This window comes from Pantherophis guttatus, chromosome 2 (genome assembly GCF_059756535.1).
Source record: "Pantherophis guttatus breed Tessera chromosome 2, ASM5975653v1, whole genome shotgun sequence".
Classification (NCBI taxonomy): domain Eukaryota; kingdom Metazoa; phylum Chordata; class Lepidosauria; order Squamata; family Colubridae; genus Pantherophis; species Pantherophis guttatus.
In genome coordinates, this window is record NC_142064.1 from 10,057,505 (window position 1) to 10,080,405 (window position 22,901).

The 22,901-nt window shown below is 42.4% G+C and overlaps 1 protein-coding gene across 10 annotated transcripts in view; it reads left to right on the forward strand.

Annotated features, from left to right (window-relative positions):
* The window catches only part of ARK2N (arkadia (RNF111) N-terminal like PKA signaling regulator 2N), a 66,907-nt gene extending 44,709 nt beyond the window's left edge, over positions 1-22,198 (forward strand). For 2 of the 10 annotated variants that reach the window (XM_034403890.3, XM_034403892.3), the window contains 5 exons: positions 11,821-12,003; positions 14,658-14,784; positions 17,080-17,211; positions 21,425-21,607; positions 21,852-22,198. In XM_034403890.3, coding sequence (XP_034259781.1) covers positions 11,821-12,003; positions 14,658-14,784; positions 17,080-17,211; positions 21,425-21,607; positions 21,852-21,885 — 659 coding nt within the window. In that variant the 3' untranslated portion in view covers positions 21,886-22,198. Of the gene's footprint in view, positions 1-11,802; positions 12,004-14,657; positions 14,785-17,079; positions 17,212-21,424; positions 21,615-21,851 lie in introns of those variants that run through there. The other 8 variants (XM_034403893.3, XM_087885508.1, XM_034403894.3 and 5 more) reach the window with 6 other exon arrangements.
* Positions 22,199-22,901: the final 703 nt, after the last annotated feature.

Here is a 22,901-nt window from a genome sequence, read left to right on the forward strand (position 1 = left end):
GGCCAGCATGGCTATACACGTAGTCCTCAATTTACGACCGCAATTGAGGCCAAAATTTTAGAATAGAATAACAGAGTTGGAAGGGACCTTGGAGCAGGGGTGAAATGCTACCGGTTCAGGCCGGTTCGCCTGAACTGGTACTAACAAGTGTGACTGGTTCGCCAAACTGGTAATAAAAATGCTTTAAAAAGTTTTTTAAAAAAGTTCTGACAGTTGATTGTCTGAACTTTTTTAAAACTTCAGGCAGTAGGTAGTAAAAAAATGCTTTAAAAAGTCAAAAAAAAAAAGTTCCAATAATCAGCTGTGCCACGCAATCCTCGAAACTTTTTTTTTTACTTTTTAAAGCATTTTTACTACCTATTGGGGGAAGTCCGTTTTTGCTCCCAGGAGGCTTCCCTGAGGCCAAAAATGGGGGGATGGGGGGTGCTGCAAAAGAAAGAAAAGGAAGAAAAAGAGAGAATGAAAGAAAGAAAGAAAAAGGGAGGGAGGGAGGAAAAAAGGAGAGGAAGGAAGGATCACAAACCTGGCACTAGACGCAGCTTCAGAGGATACCTTGAAAAAGCACAGCAATCAATCCAGGGCTGGAAGGGACCTGGAGGCCATCTAGTCCAACCCCCTGCTCCAGCAGGACATTGTTAAAGTGAGTTTCTGTCTTTTGACCCCCCAGTCACATGACTACATAGCCACGCCCACCCAGTCATATGACCCCCCCAAGCCACGCCCACAGAACCGGTAGGAAATGTTTTTAGATTTCACCACTGCCTTGGAGGTCTTCTAATCCAACCCCTTGCTTAGGCAGGAAACCCTATACCAGTGATGGCGAACTTTTTTGGCACAGAGTACCCAAACTGGAACACAGGTGTGCGCCGGAGTCCTGGAAACCCGAAGACCAGGTGGCTAGCGCGCCGGCACACATGCGCACGCCGGAAACCTGAAGAGCCGCTGGTGACAGCAGACGTGCCCAACAGAGAGGGCTCTGCGTGCCAAATTGGCACACCTGCCATAGGTTCGCCATTACGGCCCTATACCATTTCAGACGAACGGTTATCCAATCTCTTCTTTAAAAACTTCCAGTGTTGGAGCATTTTACAGCATTTATGCTGCTAAGTGAGACATTCGTTAAGTGAGTTTTGCCCAGTTTTATGACTTTTCTTGCCACATTTGTTAAGCGAATCCCTGCAGTCGTTAAGTTAGTAACCTGGTTGTTAAGTGAATCTGGCTTTCCTATTGACTTTTGCTTGTCAGAAAGTTGCAAAAGGGGATGGTATGACCCCGGGACCCTGCAACCGTCATAAATATCAGTCAGTCGCCAAATGTCTGAATTTTGAGCACATGACTATGGGGATGCTGCAACAGTCATAAGTGTGAAAAATGGCCTTAAGTCACTTTTTTCAATGAACTGTTGTAAGTCGAGGACTACCTGTATGCCAATGGTGTATGGAAGGCTGTTACCTTCCCACCAAAGTGGTACCTATTAATCTACTCTCATTTGCATGCTTTCGAACTACTAGGTGGGCAGGAACTGAGACAAGTAACGGGTTCTAAACCCGTCGCGCCAAGCTCGGATCTCAAACCCAGGCTGTCGACTGTCCAGCTGACAAACTCAGTGTCTTTAACCACTGAGCCATCGCGCCCCTTGATGACTGACTATCCCAGTATACATCCCTATGTACTATCTCAGCAGGTATTCCTCCACCCACCAATCCGATTTATGCTAAAAAAAATAAAATAAAAATCTCCCTCCTTTCTATCACTGTATGTAAACGGCAAATGGGTTGAGATACCTGGTGCCCCACGAAGTGCATTGCATGAAAGCGCTTGTTTGCCTCCGATGATCTTTTGCTAGGATTGGTGAGGGTCAGCAGCCCAACAGCTGGGGGGGCTGCAGCCCTCCTTTGTAGCTTTGTTCTTGATTGACAGCCCACTTCAGCTGACCCAAGGCAGATAAAGCCACGGTAGTGGGTAAGGTTAGGACTTCTTTGTAAAAGTGTTGGAAATGGTATGGACATCACACAGCTTTTAATTCGGCATCTGCTGAGAGGACCCAGTTATAGTATCCTTATTTCCAGGGTAGCCAACAATTGTTAAATACAGATAAAGTACAAAATCTGAGGTTGACTCAGCCTTCCATCCTTCCGAGGTAGGTAAAATGAGGACCCGGATTGTGGGGGCAATAAGCTGACTTTGTATAAAAAAGAACACCGCTTAGGGGGCCCCAAAAAAAGCCCTACTAAGCAGGTATATACAAAAGTATGGAGGCTATTGCTTAACGCATTGTAAGCCGCCCTGAGTCTCCGGAGAAGGGCGGCATATAAATCAAACCAATAAATAAATAAATAAATAAAATTATGAATGCAGATAGCAATAGCGCTTAGACTTCTATACCCGCTTTACAGTGCTTTTACAGCCCTCTCTAAGCAGTTTTACAGAGTCAGCCTATTGACCCCAACAATCTGGGTCCTCATTTTACCCACCTCGGAAGGATGGAAGGCTGAGTCAACCTTGAGCTGGTTGGAATTGAACTGCCAATGTGCAGTCAGTCAGCAGAAGTAGCCTGCAGTGCTGTAGCTAGACCTCAACTTACGACCACAGTTGAGCCCAAAATTTCTGTTAACTAAGCAAAACGGTTGTTAAGTGAATTTTGCTCCATTTTACGACTTTTCTTGCCCCAGTTGTTCAGTGAACCAATGCAGTTATTAAGTTAGAAATTAAGTTCAGAGAATCTGGATTCCCTATTGGTTTTGTTTGCTGATTCTATGATCAGCATGATTGAATCATAGAATCTATGATTCTATGATTGCATGATCTATAGGGACACTAAAATGCTTATCCGTTGCCGAGCATCTGAGTTTCGATCATGTGACCAAGGGGATGCTGCAAAGGTTGTTAAGTGTGAAAAACGGTCGTAAGTTGCCAGTTTTTTTCCAGTGTCGTGATTTCAAACCATCACTTAAACAAATGGTTGTAAATCGAGGACAATCTGTAAAACAAATGAGTAAAAAATAAGAGGATCCATGACTGCAGTTCCCTTTTGGTACAGTTAGTCCTCGACTTACGACCACAATTGAGCCCAATATTTCTGTGGTTAAGTGAGTGAGTTTTGCCCCATTTTACGACCTTCCTTTCCTCCGTTAAGTGGCTCACTACAGTTGATATGTCAGTAACATAGTTGTTAGGTGAATCTGGCTTCCCCATTGACTTTGCTTGTCAGAAGGTCGCGGAAGGGGGGGTGTCACATGACCGTGGGACACTGCAACCCTCATAAATATGAACCAGTTGCCAAGCAACTGAATGCAAATCATACGAGCATGGGGAGCAACTGGGGAAAACGGTCATAAGTCCCATTTTTCGGTGCCGTTGTAACTTTAAAGCGTCACTAAATGAACTGTTGTGAGCTGAAGACTACCTGTATTTAGGGGTCGTTATTTTTCACCAAACGGAAGCATCTGTTTGGTCATGAATGGTTTTCTCTTTAGATGGAGGAAAATAATATCAGTTGGAATCTGCAACCTCAAGCTGTAAAGATGCTTTTTTCAAGAGGCAACTGGACTCTCTGGTTTTTCTTTGAAGATGTTTCGCTTCTCATCCAGGAAGCTTCTCCAGCTCTGACTGGATGGTGGGGGAATGGAATCTTCAAAGAAAAACCAGGAAGTCCAGTTGCCTCTTGAAAAAAAGCATCTTTGAGACAACCATGACCTGGATGACTGAGACACTCCAGAGACACCCAAGCTGTAAAATCTTAAATAAGGAATGAAATTACAGCCTTCAACCAGGTAGAAATCCATGTCTCCTTGGGGGTGAACATGAGGGATTTGGCCTCCAGCAAACTCCCCCCATCTTTTTAAAGTTTTCCCTTTTGTTGTTACTGTGTTGGTTTCCCCTCTTCTCAGATTGTCAAAGTCGCAACACATCCTTTGATTTTTCCCTCTTATGATTGGGGGCAGGGTGGATAAAAATCAATGATTTTTTTTAAAAAATCAAAAAAAATCAGATTTTTTTGATTTAAATTGGATTTTTTTGATTTAAATCGGATTTTTTTTTTATTTTTATCGAATTTATTTTAATAAAAAACTTTTGGGGTAAAAATCTATCGTAAGATAGTTTTCTATTTAAGATACATAAATAATTTAGTTTATTCAGCATGAAATGGAGCTTAGTTATGTAGCATGAGGCTGTATATTCTGCAACATTGGGACTATCGGTGAGTCAACAGCGGGTCAAAGGAGGAGCAGAGATGACAGTTGCTCTTTAAAAATTATGATTTAAATCGAGTTGATTTAAATCAAGCCTTTTTACTAGTGATTTAAATCATGATTTAAATTGTGATTTAAATCAACTCGATTTAAATCAAATCCACCCTGATTGGGGGTGAAATAAGCCTCGGAGGATTGATTGATTGATTTACTTATTTATTTATTTATAAAATGTATAGGCCGCCTGTTTTACCTCATGGTAACTCTGGGCAGCTTACCCAAGTCTTGCTCACATCTTCCTTCCTTCCTTCCTTCCTTCCTTCCTTCCTTCCTTCCTTCCTTCCTTCCTTCCTTCCTTCCTTCCTTCCTTCCTTCCTTCCTTCCTTCCTTCCCTCCCTCCCTCCCTCCCTCCCTCCCTCCCTCCCTCTTATTAATCTTTTGTTGTCTGGGAAGAGTGAGCGCTTCTATCATCAGAGGAAATAAGAGGCAAAGATTCAGTCTTCCTTTTAAAGGAGATTAGACATCTTCGAAGGGAATCCGGGTGTAAGGCGTGAAAATTATCCAGGTAGTCCTTAACTTCATTTAGTGACCTTTCGAACTGGAAAAAAAACCCTGACTTATGACCGTTTTTCACACTTAAGACCGTTTCAGCATCCCCGTGGTCATGGGATCAAAATTCAGCAGCTTGGCAACTGGCACGTATTTATGACGGTTGTCGTGTCCCAGGTCATGGGATCACTTTTGGAGACTTGCGACAAAAGTCAGTGGGGAAGCCACATTCACTTAACAACTGTCTTACTCATTTAACAACTGTCTTGCTTAGCAGTGGATATTTTGGTTTTAATGATGGTCAGAAGTTGAGGATTACTTGTATGAAACCTCCATTTTCGGGGGCGATATATCCACACAGCATTTTTACTCTGGAAATCAGCAACTGTGGAATGTTACTGCTTTTATGCCTTGTTTATGTATCTCCAGGAAGGTAGCTTAGATGGTTTCTGGATAGTACCCTTATTTTCCCCCCATAAATCTGCTTTTATTTTACCCGCCCCTCCTCTTCCTTACTGTGTTTATATTGAGCTTTAATCTCACTCTTGAATCAGAATCAATCAGAATAGAGCTGGGACCTTGGAGGACTTCTAGTCCAACCCCGTGTTCAAGCAGGAGAACCTATAACATTTCAGACAGGTGGCTGTCCACTCTCTTCTTAAAAACCTCCAGTGATGGAGCCCCTAAAGCTTCTGAAGGGAAGCTGTTCCACTGGTTAATTGTCCTCACTGTTAGGCAGTTTCTCCTTAATTCCGGGTTGCTTCTCTCCTTGATTAGTTTCCATCCACTGCTTCCTGTCCTGCCCTCTGGTGCTTTGGAGAATAATTTGATCCCCTCTTTTTTTGTGGCAGCCCCTCAAATACTGGAATATTGCTATCATGGCACCCCTAGTCTTCTTTTCTCTAGACTGGCCATACCCAGTTCCTGCAACCATTCTTCATGTTTTCATATGTCCTCTCCAGTGGTGGGTTTCAAATTTTTTTTACTACCGGTTCTGTGGCTGTGGCTTGATGGGCGTGGCTTAGCTTGGTGGGTGTGGCTTGGTGGGCGTGGCAGGGGAAGGATACTGCAAAATCCCCATTTCTTCCCGATCAGCTGGGATTTGGGAGGCAGAGAATAGATGGGGGCGGGGCCAGTCAGAATTTTTACTACCGGTTCTCCGAACTATTCAAAATTTCCGCTACCGGTTCTCCAGAATTGGTCAGAACCTGCTGAAACCCACCTCTGGTCCTCTCTCTTTGCATTTTGTATTCATAAATTTTAAATTGCAGAGACCCGATCCCAAGGCCTTATTTTCTCTTTTTGATGAAGTGGTAGTTTCCTTTTATTTTTCTCAGGAAGAATGGTTTCCTCCAGCGAAGTGACTGGGGAATTTTCATCACATGGTGCTTTTATTGGAAATGCAGGCCCGAGAGCTGTAGTTCAGCAGGAAGAGAGTTGGGGAAAGGCTTGTGTAGGCTTCCTGAATAATTTTATGGGCACCATAAAGCTCAACTTATAAACATGTGGAAGACTAATCAGCTTCCTTTGGCATCTTCATGGATTTTTATTTTTATTTTTCAATTCTCTTGACAATTTTTCAGGGGTGCCCTTCAAAAGGCCACTGGGCTTTCTTGTTTGTTTGTTTGTTTGTTTTTCCTTGAAAAGATTTAGCTTCTCATTCAAGAAGCTTCTTCGCTTCATTTCATTACATTCATTTCAGCTTTCTATCCTGCACGAATTTGCCTGACTTATTCTGTGCGGTGATTAAAACATATTAAAGGAGGCAATGTATTAGCTACTTTCAAAATGAGAGAAAACGGCAAATCTGAAAAAAAGTTGGTTTGTGGTGGGGCTGAGGGATTACTGGTTTGAGAAAGTGCTCATCCAATACATTTCAGGATCACAGGATCCAGTCCAATGCTCTGTTTATTCAAAATAGGAATAACCCATAATTAACCACAGTAGAGTTATTCTATGGAAGAAGTACGCATAGCATGGTAGCCTTGAAACTGAATATCGCAAAGGGACCATTCACATGTACCATATTTTTTGGAGTATAAGACACACCTTTTTCCCCAAAAAAATGGGTGAAAATCTGGGTGCGTCTTATACTCTGAATGTAGCCCCGCCCATCTGAAAAAAGCCTCCAAACAGAGCTTCAGAAAAAAAGCCTCTGAAAGGGAGCGTCAGAAAAAAATGCCTCTGAAATGGAAGGAAAAAAAGCCTCTGAAACAGAGGTTTCAGAGGCTGAAAAAAAAGCAAGGCGCAGAGCTCACAATCAACGAACCTGTTGCTAAAATTCACCTCTGGGAACAGCTGATTGGGGGTATTCCGGGAGGCCGATCCACCTGCCAATCAGCTTTTTTCTTATTTTCCTCCCCCAAAACTAAGGTGCGTCTTATACTCCTGTGCATCTTATAGTCTGAAAAATACGGTATATACGATTCCCTGTAAACGGGGGGCTTATTGGTAAGTTCCCTGCCCAAGTATCATTGAATCCTGTTTTTTTGTAACTGTAGGAATGTTGATGCAGAAAAATCTTGTGCCAAATATTCCAACCTTGTGTTCCTCTCGGCTTGCCTGTTTTCAGCTTATTTGCCTCCTGCCAGGAGGACCTAAGATTTGCTCATATTTTCATCTTACTCGAGAGTCAGAATTTTTAAAAAAGCAATATTTTTGTTCCATTCACAGAGCGAAAGCATGCATTTTGATTTCTTTTCTTGTCAATGAAAACTTGGGAAAAAAGCAGTTGATAATATTTTCTTAATTGATCAGTCTTATTGTTCAAGCATGTATGTTGTCACTGTCTCATGTATGCTAAATTTAAGCTAAGCTATAAGGTTTGCTGTTTGGAAGTGTGGAAGATACCAGAGTTGGCGCTACAGATAGCAAGTTTATGCTTGTATTTCCTACTGATGAAGACTTTCACCCAAGTTATTCTCTGGGTAGGTGATCAGAATATCACTCTGCATGTATATGCATTTTATTCTACATTTTTGCATGATTATACATGTTGGAGTGGTACAATTTTGACTTGGTTCTTCTTGTTAACTAAGCATAATTTGACCTCCATAAACCTGTTTGATTCTACTTTGGACAAAACCAGTGCTGATAATTAAAGGCAATCCGTTGAGAAATTGACTAATTAAAGGAATTACGAACAGCACCGACATTGGTTAGGTAATAAACAGTCAATATTGTACTTAACCCTCGTATCTTCTGCACTTAAAACCTTTTTTTTTTAAATCGATCATGCAATGTCCATTAAAGCCCAGTTGCACTGAACTCTGATGACTCGTCAAAGGGAGAAATAGCTTTCATTTTTCATGTTACTCCAACCTGCAAACCCCCCTCTCCAACCTCAAGTATTAACTTCGGTATCGCTGCATGCAACTTTTAGACGGTGAATATTGAAATTTCGATTTGTTACGGCTTCTCCACCACTTTACAGTCATCAGCGTTTATTGCAAAATCATCATTTTCCATCATCACCAACCCCCATGCCTTCTCATATTTAACCATTCATTTCTCCTTTTAAGTAAAGTGCTGTCATTTTTGAACTGCAAATTTTCAGAAAACAACGTTTGGGAGAAGTTAAGATTTGACTCCTTTCGTGCACCTTTCTTTAGTACAAATTGCAAAACTGATTTCAGATGTTTCTGCATAACTTGCCTCAGAGTCTTACCTGCCAAACATTTTAAAAGGGAAGGGCAAACTGTGGATTAAAATTTTGATTCTTTTTTTTTTTTTTCTAATTCGTCAACTAGATGGAACGTCAATGTTTAGAGGATCCATGTCCAAATATCCTTTTTCTTGAAGGAAGGCTCTTTGGGGAAGTATAGTAGTCCTCGACTTACAACAGTTCATTTAGTGACCATTCAAAGTTATGACAGCACTGAAAAAAGTGATTTATGACTGTTTTTCGCAGTTACAACCTTTACAGCATCCCCATGGTCAGGTGATCAAAATAAAAAAATAAATAAATAAAATTCAGACCCTTGGCAACTGACTCATATTTATGGTTGCATGTCATATGGTTGCGACCTTTTGACAAGCAATGGAGGAAGCCGAATTCACTTAACAACTGCGTTACTAACTTAACAAACTGCAGTGATTCACTTAACAAATGTGGCAAGAAGGGCCATAAAGTGGGGCAAAATTCACTCAACAACTGTCTCGCTTAGCAACAGAAATTGTGATAGTAAATCGAGGACTACACGTTCTGAATCTATTTGAACCCAACACGGTGCGCCTTAACACGTAGCGAATTCCCTAAAATGTTTGGCAGAGGCAATTCCCAGCTTTGCGCTGGGAGCTGTTTTATACGAGGACACCAAGGAAACTGAGCAAATGTTTATTACTACCGTCTCCAAATTCCTTTAAGTGACAACTAAGGGCGTGTTCTCTCGACAGCAAGGGACTTCCTCTTTCATTATCTACAAAACAGTTTTATTAAGTCCTCAGAAGGGTAAGGGTTATACGGTTGAGACAGCTGCTGGTTTCAAATAGGCATTTAAAGAGGCAGGAGATGAATTTATGGAAGTGATTATAAACCATTGTTTTGGATGATGATTCATTGCCAGTTGCTGGAGAGCAACAGCGGAGGAGGGCCACGAGCTCTTATCCTGCCTGGCTGCTTCCAAAAATGAACTTGATCGTGGTGGAAAGCAAAGATGCTGGACTTTCAAGAGTTCTTATATTCCTTTCTAGTCAAGTGATCCATTGGATTAACTGGTGTGCCCATAAATCAGGAGCAGGGTGGATAAAAATCAATGATTAAAAAAAAAATAAAATAAAAAAAAATCAGATTTTTTTTATTTAAATCGGATTTTTTTTATTTAAATCGAATTTTTTTTATTTTTATCGAATTTATTTTAATAAAAAACTTTGGGGGTAAATATCTATCGTAAGATAGTTTTCTATTTAAGATACATAAATAATTTAGTTTATTCAGCATGAAATGGAGCTTAGTTATTTAGCATGAGGCTGTATATTCTGCAACACTGGGACTATCGGTGAGTCAATAGTGGATCAAAGGAGTAGCAGAGATGACAGTTGCTCTTTAAAAATTATGATTTAAATCGAGTTGATTTAAATCAAGCCTTTTTACTAGTGGTTTAAATCATGATTTAAATTGTGATTTAAATCAACTCGATTTAAATCAAATCCACCCTGATCAGGAGTATCCAGCTTTTGGCGACTTTACGATTTGTTTACAAATCGTAAAGTCGCCGAGGTTGGAGATCCCTGCTTTTAAATGCTTCAGAACTCTTAACAATACACATATCCCTATAACATATAATGCCTTATGCTTCAGATCGAGGAAAACGTGTAATAATGGGACCTGGAGTAAATGAAATAAACAGAAAATGTCCACATTCCTTTTGGGGAGTCTCCTAAACTGAGCACTGATTCCCCAAATCGGTTAATGAAATCTCAAAGTGATTGATGGCCTCTACTGATGTGATGGTTAGGAAGTCTCAAGTTCACATTAAGTGACATTGGGAATAAAAATATTAAAGGTTTCCCCTGTCCAGTCGTATCTGACTCTAGGGGACCTTGCTCATCTCCATTTCTTAGCTGAGGGAGCCAGCATTGTCCGAAGACACTTCCGCGGTCACATGGCTGGCATGACTATACGCCGAGGTGCATGGAACGCTGTTCACTTCCCACCAAAGTGGTACCTATTTATCTACTCGCATTTGCATGTTTTTCAAATTGCTAGGTTGGCAGGAGCTGAGGTAGGAATGGGAGCTCATCCCGTTGCATGGCGCTCGGGTCTCGAACCTGGTCCGTCAGCTTTCTAGCTGACAAGTTCAGCGTCGTCAACCGCTGAGCCATTGCAACTCTTGAGATTAAAAACCACCCCTCAGCCTAATTTCCTTTATAGGATTGTTCTGAAAATAAAACTGGAGAAAAAAATATACTATATTCCATTGGGAATTCCTGGAGAATAATGTGCCTCCAAATAGACATAATTTTGGATTTGGTTCAGATACGATTGATATAATTTGGCAACCCAGACTCTCTCCATGTCTGCAATGTTCACTTCCTTCCTTCACTTCCTGATACACTTAGATAGCTCTTGGTGAGCCAATAGCAATGGCTTCCAAATGAGCAAACTGTGATATTTTTTTTTGTGCAAACTGTAGTTTTAAGCCCATTTCAAACGGAAGTTTCCAGTTCCAATTCTGAAATAAACTATGACAAATGGGAACACAAGATATGCCTCATTTGGACAGGAAGGCAGTTTTCTGGGCAAATTCCCAGAAACTAAAAGATGCAGAAGAGAAGAATACACGATCTTAGAACATATTTCTGACAGCGAATTTGGCCTTATCTGAATTGGGCCATTGACTTTGTGTCACAAAACCAGTGCCTTTTTATTTAATTTCTCTCCCTCTTTTGTATTAGTAGATAATTGTTACCAGCGCGGCTAGTTTGGGAATAGGCCTGTTATGTGTTCTGCTTCAAAATTTCATCTGGAATTTTGTTTTATAGTCCTTCCATACTAAATAACAAATACTGCAACTTGAAAAAAAAAATGGGGGTCAAATTCTTTTGTAAGGGGGCGTAGATGAATGACCTGAAAAATGATGATTTGCCCATTCTTTGTCTTTTAAGACTGTAAGATGTCAGATCGACCATATGAAGTGTTTAATATCAGAGTTCTATTTTTCTAAACGGAACACTCTAAAACCAAAATAGCACGCAGTATAGTCGGCGGATCAGAATACATTCAGTATAGACATATATTTGAAATGCATTAGATTTAACCAGCCATTTTCCACACAGATATGCCTACACCCTCTTTTTTTTAAAAAAATAAAAATAAAAATCATCTTATCTAATTCCCGTGACAGAATTCGGGATCTATGATTTGATGGGAAGGACAGCGTTCTGTTTCATGTATTCATTTCCTAAGTTTTTACGTTAAGCATTTTATTCATGTGTATCATTGCAACAGTTCATATTGACGTGCCGTTTATTTTGAATTGCTCACATGTTGGGTTCACAGCCAATGCCGTCGATCTTTTTCTGCTTGTATCTCATGCGGTGTCGTCACTGAGCTCTCTAGGTTTCCTTTCCTTTCCAGACGGACCTCCCGTCGTGCCCCATTACGATATCTCGGACACAAACTCTGACCCAGAAGTGGTGAACGTGGACAATCTTTTGGCAGCCGCAGCCGTTCAAGAGCACAACAGTACCGTCGCTAACCAGAACGCTGAGCCTACCTGGCGGACGAGAGGGCTGCTGGAAGAGCTGAATGCTGAGACAAGTGGGTAGAACACATTTCATTGGTCTTGCTAGGACCTGGTGCTTCCTCTCGAGGTTTACCGTATTTTCTGGAGTATAAGACGCTCTGGACTCTAAGACGCACCTACCTTTTTTGGTGAAGAAAACAAGAAAAAGAAATCTGCCTCTGCCCCCCCAGCAATTTTGCCTCATTGCAGCAAACAGCCTGCTTTACTTTCATTTTCGTTTTCAGCGTAGCTTGATTAGCACAAGAAAAAAAAATCTGCTCCCAGCAATTTATCTCCTTGCAGCAAGCAGCAGAGGCCCGAACAAAACAGCTGAGAGTCGGGAGGCCAATCCAATCAACTTGTGCTAATTAGGCTGTGCTGAAGCTGAAACAAGCTGTTTCTTCTTGCTGCTTGCTGCAAGGAGGTAAACTGCTGGGAGGCAGAGGCCAAAGGGTGGGGGCCAGTGGGTGGGCAGGGCTACATTCGGTGTATAAGACACACCTAAATTTTCACCCCCTTTTAGGGGGGAAAAAGGTGTGTCTTATACTCCGAAAAATACGGTACTTTCTTTCTATGTGGAATCACACAATCCCGACCTAGATCCTCTACTAATACCTGCACAGAAAGACATCTGCCTACCTGCAGTACAGGTGTTCCTGGACCACAATTGAGCCCCAAATTTCTGTTGCAAAACGAGACAGTTGTTAAGTGAATTTTGACACATTTTACGACCTGTCTTGCCACAGTTGTTAAGTGAATCCCTGCAGTTGTTAATGTCAAACGTCGTGGAAATTGGGGATTTCAGGCACTTCAAATGAATACCGGTAGTTCTCGACTAACTTTATAATAAGCATTGAAGTTTATTTCTTATTTCTGCCACGTGTCATCCTGCTTTGTTTCCGGGGCTTCAGAACTTTCTCACTAAGGAGACTCATTAGTGTAGCTAATGAGAAGAAAACTATCGTTTCAGGAGACAGTTTGTTTTTAAATTGATATTTCAGTGGATCAGTTGAATTTTATATTTGTAAGCCACAATACGTACAAAGTAGAGGGGGGAAAAAAAAGACAGGCTGGGAATTTATTTAAATTAATGCGGAGGCTACTGCTGCTCTGAGCTGTATTTTTGGATGACTCCCATCAGCGGAAGAGAAATGCAATAAATGTCTCTTCTTTTCAAAATGTAATACAATCCGACAATGTTCAATTTGCACTGGATGCAGAAATATGGTTAAAACGCCATTCTACTTTGTAGCAAATTCTTTTTAAGAATTGCTGGCAGTACATAAATGTATTTACCACCTGATGTTTGTCCGCTGCCATGTTTTTTAGACAGCCCCATCAATCTGCTCTGTTCTCTATTGTCTGGAGACTCAGATATAGAAGAAGAAACAACACGGTTCTAGGCTGCATAAACAGAGGGATAGACTCAAGATCATGTGAAGTGTTAATACCACTTTATAGTGCCTTGGTAAGGCCACACTTGGAGTGCTGCATTCACTTTTGGTCATCACGATGTAAAAAAGATGTGGAGACTCCAGAAAGAGTGCAGAGAAGAGCAACAAAGGAGGCCTGGGGTCATGGCCAGCTCGATGTCACTCATCGAGGTTCCGTTTTCGACGGCGACAGCCTCCTGCATCCCTCTGCCAGCGAAAACAGAGCTCGGGGAGGCTGTGCGTGGCCCGCCCAGGCTCCGTTTTCATTGGACGAGGCATTGCGGGCCGGTCCTTCACTGTTTCCAGGATGGACCAGTTTTAAGCACCCCAGCCTTGAGTTTGGCACCCCTGGTCTGGACAGTCACTTATCTGAAATGGCATCTGTTCTCCTGCTTGAGCAGGGGGTTGGACTAGAAGACCTCCGAGGTTCCCTCCAGATTCCATTCCATTCCATTCTATTCTATGCAGAATTTGTGTTCTGTCCCCCTTCCTCACACAGGCAATGTAATACCAAGCACGCCTGCCAATATTTTATTAGGTAAACAGATTAGAATTCTTGGCAGACCAAGGTTTTGGCAGCAAACTGCCGAATGCCTGCCAAGACCGTTTTCACTCCCATAAAGCAGAAGAGGACTTATCTTCAGTCCGTTCCAGGAGCAACAAATTATCCACGAGACAAGAGTTTAGACAATGTTCAGTCCAAAATATATCCAAGCCGAATTTCAGAGATCACGATGTGACTTTCAGGGTTTAACTTTGTCAGTCACAAAGCCTGAAGAGCAATCCCACCCACTTTTATTCCTGGTGGGGGCGTGGCTCCGTGACTCAGCTCAATCTCTGGCCCTCCCACGCCTCTTCCGTTGCTGCGCACGCTTCTCCCTCTGACGCTGCCTGGGATCAAGCCAGGATTCATCCTCCTCGCTCCCTATCAATTGGTGCTCCGATATGCCTTCCTCCTGGCACATCCCAGGCTGTTCCTCCTGGCCTTCGGATGGAACCTGAGGCATTGCCAGAGAGGAGGGTCCTGGAGAGGGAGGCCTTGTCAGTTCCTCCCCATCACCTTCTGAGTCCTCTTCCTCTGTTAGGACAGGCTCAGGAGTCGGGGTCACAACAATTTGCTTTGCATTGTTTTAAAAGTAGCCCTGCGGTTTGCAGCCGTGCTGTATTGAGTAGGATCTTTGATTTATCTGATCAGTGAAGCTTTTCCAGCCGCTGAGTCTTTAGTTGGCTAATTCCTGTTGGTTTCTTTCCCATAGATCATCTGGATGCTGAGTTCCTGGCAAGCAACAAACTTCCCACCAGCCACTCCCAGGTCAATGAAGAAATTAATGTTGCCTCCTCTGATAGCGAAGTGGAGATTGTAGGAGTTCAAGAGCATGCAAGGTGCTTATTAGGTTTTTTTCCCCCTTTTGCTTCTGGTTTTTCACTCTGACTATCATTAAAAAGCTGGAATAAGTTTTCAAAACGAAGAAAGTTCAGCTTTGGGAGTTACGTTTTCGTTGCCTGCAGATGGCTTTTTTCAAAAGGCAGCTGGACTTCCTTTGTTTTTATTTATTTATTTATTATTTATTATTTAAATTTGTATACCGCCCTTCTCCCGAAGGACTCAGGGCGGTGAACAGCCAAAATTAAAATACATACAATATAAAATTTAAAATAATTTAAAAACAGAATTAAATCGAATTGGCTTCCCCAAAATTAAAACCCATTACCCTAAAATAACCCATTAAAATTTTAAGCCAGCCCAGCTTGCTGAAATACGAAGGTCTTCAAAGCTCGACAGAAGGTCCGGAGGTCTGGGATCAGTCGTATTCCTGGGGGTAGCTCGTTCCAGAGGGCGGGTGCCCCCACAGAGAAGGCTCTCCCCCTGGGCGTCGTCAGTCGACATTGCTTGACCGATGTCACCCTGAGGAGGCCCTCTCTGTGGGAGCGAATTGGCCGGTGGGAGGTTATCGGTGGCAGAAGGTGGTCTCGTAAATAACTGGGCCCTAAGCCATGGAGGGTTTCCTTGAAGATGTCTCGCTTCTCATCTAAGAAGCTTCTTCAGTTCTTTTTTAAAAAGTTTTTTATTTTTTTACAAATCAGTGCGTGGACAGTGTGGCATATATTCTAATACAAATAAAACTAGTAAAATTAATCATAGTTATTACCTTCAATCAACTTATATATTTCTAATAATGATACACAATTATAATAAGTTGCAATCTGTCATTATTCAATTATTCCATGTTTTTTTCGCTTACTGTTACTTATATTATATAAAAGTGTCTACACTAACATTCCCCCTTCTCTTATTTCTATCACTTATTCTAACTTTAATCATATCGCCTTTTACTAAAAAATGAAGTCACAACTGAAGAAGCTTCTTGGATGAGAAACAAAATGTTTTCAAGGAAAAGAGCCTTGGTGGCGCAGCAGACTAAAGTGCTGTTAAGTAGCACCAGCTGCCTGCAATTACTGCAAGTTCAAATCTCACCAGGCTCAAGGTTGACTCAGCCTTCCATCCTTTCGAGGTAGGTAAAATGAGGACCCAGATTGTGGGGGCAATAAGCTGACTTTGTATAAAAAAGAACACCGCTTTGGGGGGGGGGGCGAAAGCCCTACTAAGCAGGTATATACAAAAAGTATGAAGGCTATTGCTTAACACATTGTAAGCCGCCCTGAGTCTCGGGAGAAGGGCGGCATATAAATCGAACCAATAAATAAATAAATAAATAAATAAATAAATAAATAAATAAATAAATAAATAAATAAATAAATAAATAAATATTTAATAATAATTAAATAAATAAATTAAATAAATAAAGAATGAATGAATGAATGAATAAAAACAAAGTCCAGTTGCCTCTTGAAAAAATTCAGAACTGAAGAAGCTTCTCATCCACGAAGTTTCTTCCGTTCTGAAGAGTCAGAACTAAAGAAGCTTCGTGGATGAGAAGCGAAATGTTTTCAAGGAAAAACAAAGGAAGTCCAGTTGCCTCTTGAAAAATTCAGAATTGAAGCAGCTTCTTAGATGAGAAGCGAGACGTCTTCAAGGAAGACAGAGCCTTCTCTGTGGCAGCACCCGCCCTCTGGAATGACCTACCCCCTGAGATACGCACGATATCAGACCTCCAGACTTTTCGTCGGGCCCTGAAAACACACCTATTCCATCTAGCTGGGCTGGCTTGATCCCATCCTCTCAGTTTTAATTGAATTTGGTTTTAATTGGGTTGTTTTTAATATCTTGGGCCGAAATTATTTAATTGTTTTTTTAATTTGTTTTTAAATTTTATATGCAATGTTTTATCCTGGCTGTACACCGCCCTGAGTCCCGCAGGAGAAGGGCGGTATAGAAATAAAATTATAATAATAATAATAAAAGGAAAAGCTAAGAAAATCCAGTTGCCTCTTGAAAAAGCACCTTCGGGGGCCACCATGACCTGGATGATTGAGAATCTCCACAGACACGCCAGATGGCTTGTTCCTTTTCAGATTAATTTCACATGTAGAAGCAGCATTTATCTAGCAGTTTTTTTAAAAAACAAACAAACATGGAATGCCAGGCTTAAGAGAGTACATAAAAGCACATGGCAGCTGTGACAAAACTGCTTAAAACCTTAAACCATCCAGTCAAAGCAGAGTCACCCTAACAGGAGAGAAGTGCAAGAAGTATAAAGAGATCTTTTTTTGAAACAGGAACGAAGCCTCTCAAGGAGCAGGGGGACAGAGAATCCCAGACATAGGGAGAAGTGAGATGAAGGCAGAGAAAACCATTGAGCTGCCAAAAGGAAAGGCGAGCAGCAAGAGTGAAGAACTCTATGAGCACAGGTGCCAAAACAAGCTATTCTTCCGTTTTTCGGTTGAAGCCAAACTTGCAGAATCGTGTTCATTCTCCCACGTAGCACAGAGGTCTCCAAACTTGACAACTTGAAGAGGCCACACTTGGAATCCTGCATCCAGTTTTGGTCACCACGATGTAAAAAAGATGTGGAGACTCTAGAAAGAGTGCAGAGAAGAGCAACAAAGATGATTAGGGGACTGGAGGCTAAAACATATAAAGAACGGTTGCTGGAACTGGGTATGTCTAATTTAATGAAAAGAAGGACTAGGGGAGACATGATAGCAGTCTTCCGGTATCTCAGGTGTTGCCACAAAGAAGAGGGAGTCAAGCGATTCTCCAAAGCACCTGAGGGCAGGACAAGAAGCAATGGGCGGAAAGGAATCAAGGAGAGAAGCAACCTAGAACTAAGGAGAAATTTCCTGACAGTGAGAACAATTAACAAATGGAACGACTTGCCTCCAGAAGTTGTGAATGCTCCAACACTGGAAGTTTTTAAGAAGAGATTAGATAACCATTTGTCTGAAGTGATGTAGGGATTCCTGCCTAAGGGGGTTGGACTAGAAGACCTCCAAGGACCCTTCCAGCTCTGTTATTCTATTCTATTCTAAGACTTGTGGACTTCAATTCTCAGAATTCCCTGGCTGACTGGCTGGAGAATTCTGGGAGTTGAAGCCCACAAGTTTTAAAGTTACCAAGTTTGGAGATCTCTGCCATAACAGGTCTTAACCATTAAAGGTTAAGCTTTGAGTTAGGTTAACTAATTAACTAAGGTTAGGCTTTTTGGGTTATGTTTTTGTTGCCTGCAGAAGATGCTTTTTCCCAAAGATGCTTTTTTCAAGAGGCAACTGGACTTTCTGGTTTTTCTTTGAAGACGTTTCGCTTCTCATCCATGAAGCTTCTTTGGCTCTGATTGGATGGTGGGGAATGGAAGGATTTATCCTCCTTGCAGACAGCTGGTCATTTGCATCTTTTCAGAGGGTCGTTGACTACAGGAACCAGAACAGTGGTGGGTTCCTCCTGGTTCGGCTGAGCCGGTAGCGGTGATGATATGACGTCACCAAACCGGTTCTCCCCCCCCACCCCCCATGTTATTCTTACCTTTTATTTGGTCCGACCCCCAATCTATTGCTGCCTCCTGAGTCCCAGCTGATGACTAGAGGGAAAAAAAACTGTTTAAACTCTTGCCGCGGAGCTTCAAAGGGCCGCCCAACAGCTGATCAGTGTTAAAAGCAAACAAATGAGTCGGGTCGTAAGTGCGAGGACTGGTCGTAAGTGCGAGGACCTTCCAGAAATGACTCTGACCAGCTAGCCACGCCCACCTAGTCACATGACCTCCAAGCCACACCCACAAAATAAGCCACGCCCACAGAACTGGTGGTAAAAAAAATTTAAAACCCACCCCTGAACCAGAAGCACTGGTCAGGTGACCCTGAGGACACAGAAAAACCTCCAAGTCCTTCAACAATCCTCAAAATGGATGCAAATGACCAGCTGTCTGCAAGGAATATAAATCCTTCCATACCCCACCATTCGGTCAGAGCTGAAGAAGCTTCTTGGATGAGAAGCGAAACGTCTTCAAAGAAAAAGCCAGAAAGTCCAGTTGCCTCTTGAAAAAGCACCTTCGTGATAACCATGACCTGGAGGACTGAGAATCTCCTGAGACATTAACCATTAAAGGTTAACACAAAAAGATCTTTCCCCTTTAGGTGTTCCCTTCCTTGGGAGGAGAGATCTGAATCAAATGCAGATGTTCAGCCTAGAAAGGCAGCCTTTCAGTTCTCCTGAAGGTTATTTATAGGGTGCAGTGAATTCTAGTTGAACCTCCTGCCAATAATATTAAGATTTAAACTTAAAGGGCTCCTGGGGAGTGAAGAAATGGAAAAGTTTTTTTCCCCCCGAGCTGTTGAAACAAGCCTCCAAAGCTAACAGAAAGGGACAGGCAATCCTCAACTTACAACCACAATCAGAACCGAACCTTCCATCACTAAGCGATATGGTTGTTAAGCAAGTTGCACTCAATTTAATCACCTTTTCCCCTGCCGGTGTGAATCGATTCACAAGATTGTTATATTAATGTGCCCCACCCCCACCCCCATTGATTCTGTCAGAAGTCCCCTTTAATAAGATCACAAATAATGATCATGTGATCCCAGGGCTCTGCGACCATCATAAACCTCTGCCTGTATTTTGTATCACATACACACACACACAGGACACTTGACAGTCCAAAATGCATTAGTCACTTTTTTCAGCCCTGTCGTAAAGAGAGTCACTGTTGCAGTGAGAAGGGCAGTGTATAGATTTCATTCAGCAATTAATTCAACGGTTGTGAAATGAATGGTTGTAAAATAAGGATAATCTGTACTGCAGTGCCCTTATCAAAAATGAAGAGGCTCAGAGAATGAATGAATGAATGAATGAATGAATGAATGAATGAATGAAAGAAAATATATATATTCTGGGAGTTGAAGTCCACAGCTGGTAAAGGGGCCATAGTTGCCCACCACTGCTTATTGGCTCTTATCATTTTCATATTTGCCTCCCATATGGTTTGACCTTCCCATCCCACTTGGTACCTTCCAGGGGTGAAATGCTCCCGGTTCGGATCAGATCACCCAATCCGGTAGCGATGGAGGCAGGTGGTTCGGAGAACCGGTAGCAAAAATCCCTGTCCCCCCGCCCCCCATGCCCAGCTGAGCCGCACAATTATCAGAGGCTTTTTTTTTTACTTTTAAAAGCATTTTTCCTAGAACCTCTTCAGCGGAAAAAATGCTTTTAAAAGAAAAAAAAAATAGCCTCTGATGATCGCGCGGCTCAGCTGGGATCGTCAAAGGTTTTTAAAAGAAAAAAACCTTTTTTTTCTTTTAAAAGCCTCTGACGATCCAAACTGAGTTGCCTGATCGGCAGAGGCTTTTTTGATCAGGCAACTCAGCTTGGATCGTCAGAGGCATTTAAAAGAAAAATAGGGGTTTTTTTCTTTTAAATGCCTCTGACGATCCCAGCTGAGTTTTTTTAAAAAGCCTCTGCCGATCAGGCAACTCAGCTGGGATCGTCAGAGCCTTTTGAAAGCATTTTTTTACAACCTCTTTGCCAAAGAGCTTGTAGAAAAAATGGTTTTAAAAGTTAAAAAAAAAAAAAGGCCACGCCCACCCAGTCACATTACCCCCCCCCAAGCCACGCCCACAGAACCGGTAGTAACAAATTTTAGATTTCACCACTGGTGCCTTCCCTTCTTGTCTGCCAGCAGGCAAGACATTCGGAAGTGACACGTGTCACCCCAAAACATAATGGAGGTTGGTTGACCAATTTAACCAAAATGAACCTTTGATGTTTCTCAACTTAGCCAATTTAAACCATTCGCCACCTGCTTCCTGCTTGTATTTACAGGCAGACCTCGACTTACGACCACAACTGAGCCCAAAATCTCTGTTGTGAAGTGAGACATTCGTTAAGCGAGTTTTGCCCCCTTGTACGACCTTCCCTGTCACCGTTGTTAAGTGAATCACTGCGGTCGAAAAGTTACTAACCCGGTTGTTTTAAGTGAACCTGGTTTCCCCGTTGACTTTGCTTGTCCAAAGGTCGCAAAAGGGGACCTTGGGACACAGCAACGGTCATAAGTACGAACCAGTTGCCGAGCGTCCGAATTTTGATCACGTGACCAATAGGGATGCTGCAAAACGAGTCCTGGTGGCGCAGCAGACTAAAGCACTGTTATTAACAGTGTTATTAACACCAGCTGCCTGCAATTACTGAGTCAAGGTTGACTCAGCCTTCCATCCTTTCTAAGGTGGGTAAAATGAGGACCCAGATTGTGGGGGCAATAAGCTGACTTTGTATAAAATATACAAAAGTATGAAGGCTATTGCTTAACGCATTGTAAGCCGCCCTGAGAAGGGCGGCATATAAATCAAATTTAAAAAAAAAAAAAAAAGCTCATCACTGAAAAAAACGGTCATTGGTCACTGTTGTAACTTTGAACTAAATGAACTGTTGTTAAGTCGAGGATTTGTTGAGTAGATTTTAGCAGGTTTTAAACCCACCAAATAAAATAGATTTATTTAGGATTTAATTTAGTAGGTTTTAAAACCACCCCAGCGGGACTCGGGGCAGCCATGCCTATGATCGAGGCATATCCCGCGTTCACCCAAGGAAGGTCACCAGGCATATTCAAGACCGTGTCTCCCTTTGCTTTGATCCCAGATACGTCCATCCTCGCGGAGGCGTGATTCAGACGGTGTCTTCCCGGAAACACGGCTCAGGTCTGCAGTGTCCCCGGCAATCAGAAACATGGACAGGTGTGGCTCCTCCTCCGCAGAATTGGTCTTCGCCCCCCGAAGTGGTAGATCTGACGCTGGACGAGGACAGCCGACGGAAATACTTACTGTAATGCAGTAATTTTTTCACTGTGGTTTTTCTTTTTCATTTTTCTTTTCCTTTTTTTTTAGTTATTTAGTCCTTTCCCTTTTTGTGGCACAGACGTTTCTGGATATCGCCTTGGTGTCCAAAGCATCTGCTCCAAGAGGTGTTTTTGTTTTTTTTTGGGGGGGGGGAAGTCTTTAGACTCCCTTGGGGGGAGATTCCTCCTCTGACTCTGCCCCCCCGCCCCCCTTTTTCCTCCTGCCTTTAGAACTGCAAGGTCACTCAGACGTTCCTTTCTTTGAACGAAGAACGACACTTTTGCTTAAAACAAAAGGGAGCTTCCCGTCGGCGGAAAGCATAGCACACTGAACTTCAGAGACAAGCTTCCATGGTTTGGTTTTTTTTTTGTTTTGTTTGTTGTTGTTGTTGTTAAACTCTTGTGTCTTTCTGTCGGAGTGCTGGTGGATGGGAGCCACGATACCTTCTCGGTCCCACCCTGTTAGAGAGAGCTATGCCAGTTGCTTTAAATTCACCACGAAAGCAAGAATGTTGCCGGTTTCCTTTCCTTCATCTCTGGCAGTGTTCGAAGCATTAAAAGACACTGCTGGCCCAACAGGCTCCCGGGTTCTGAGTATCCTCATTGTAGCGTAATTGGGAGGGGGGGGAAAGCTTAACAAGCAGCGAGTCAGGACCAGGGGCCTCCAGCTGGCCAACGGATTCAGTCTCATAGAAGGACCAAGGCTCGGTCCCAAAAGACCGACGGCCTCCAATTTGGTTTCAAATTCAGGAGTGAATTTTCAGCTGCACTCAGATTTGAGTTTTAGAGTAGTAGTGCATTTTCTTATTATTCCCCCCCCCCCACTTTATACTACTGTATTCCTATTGGTCACTTGGCTTGGCTTGTTACATCCTCTCTTTTTTTTTGGTGTCTTTCTTTTTGAAAAGGATGAGCACAAGGAACAAAGCAGTTTTTCTTTCTGATCATCTGTATTTTACAGAGGTGGCTTGAAGGTTGTAGCTCTAATCCCATATCTGTGAGGTTATAGATACATGATTGTAGGGCAGGAGTCTCCAAACTTGGCAAGTTATAAGACTCGTGGACTTCAACTCCCAGAATTCCCCAGCCAGCGTGGTTAGCTGAAGAATTCTGGGAGTTAAAGTCCACACGTCTTAAACTTGCCACGTTTGGAGACCCCTGTTGCAGGGGGGTGATTCACGCAAAAAGGTTGAAACAAGCCATTAAAAAGTCAACCCGGTTCAAATTCTGCTCGTTGCTGAGAAACCTTAGAGGGATTTGGGGGATGCTGAGCACAAGATG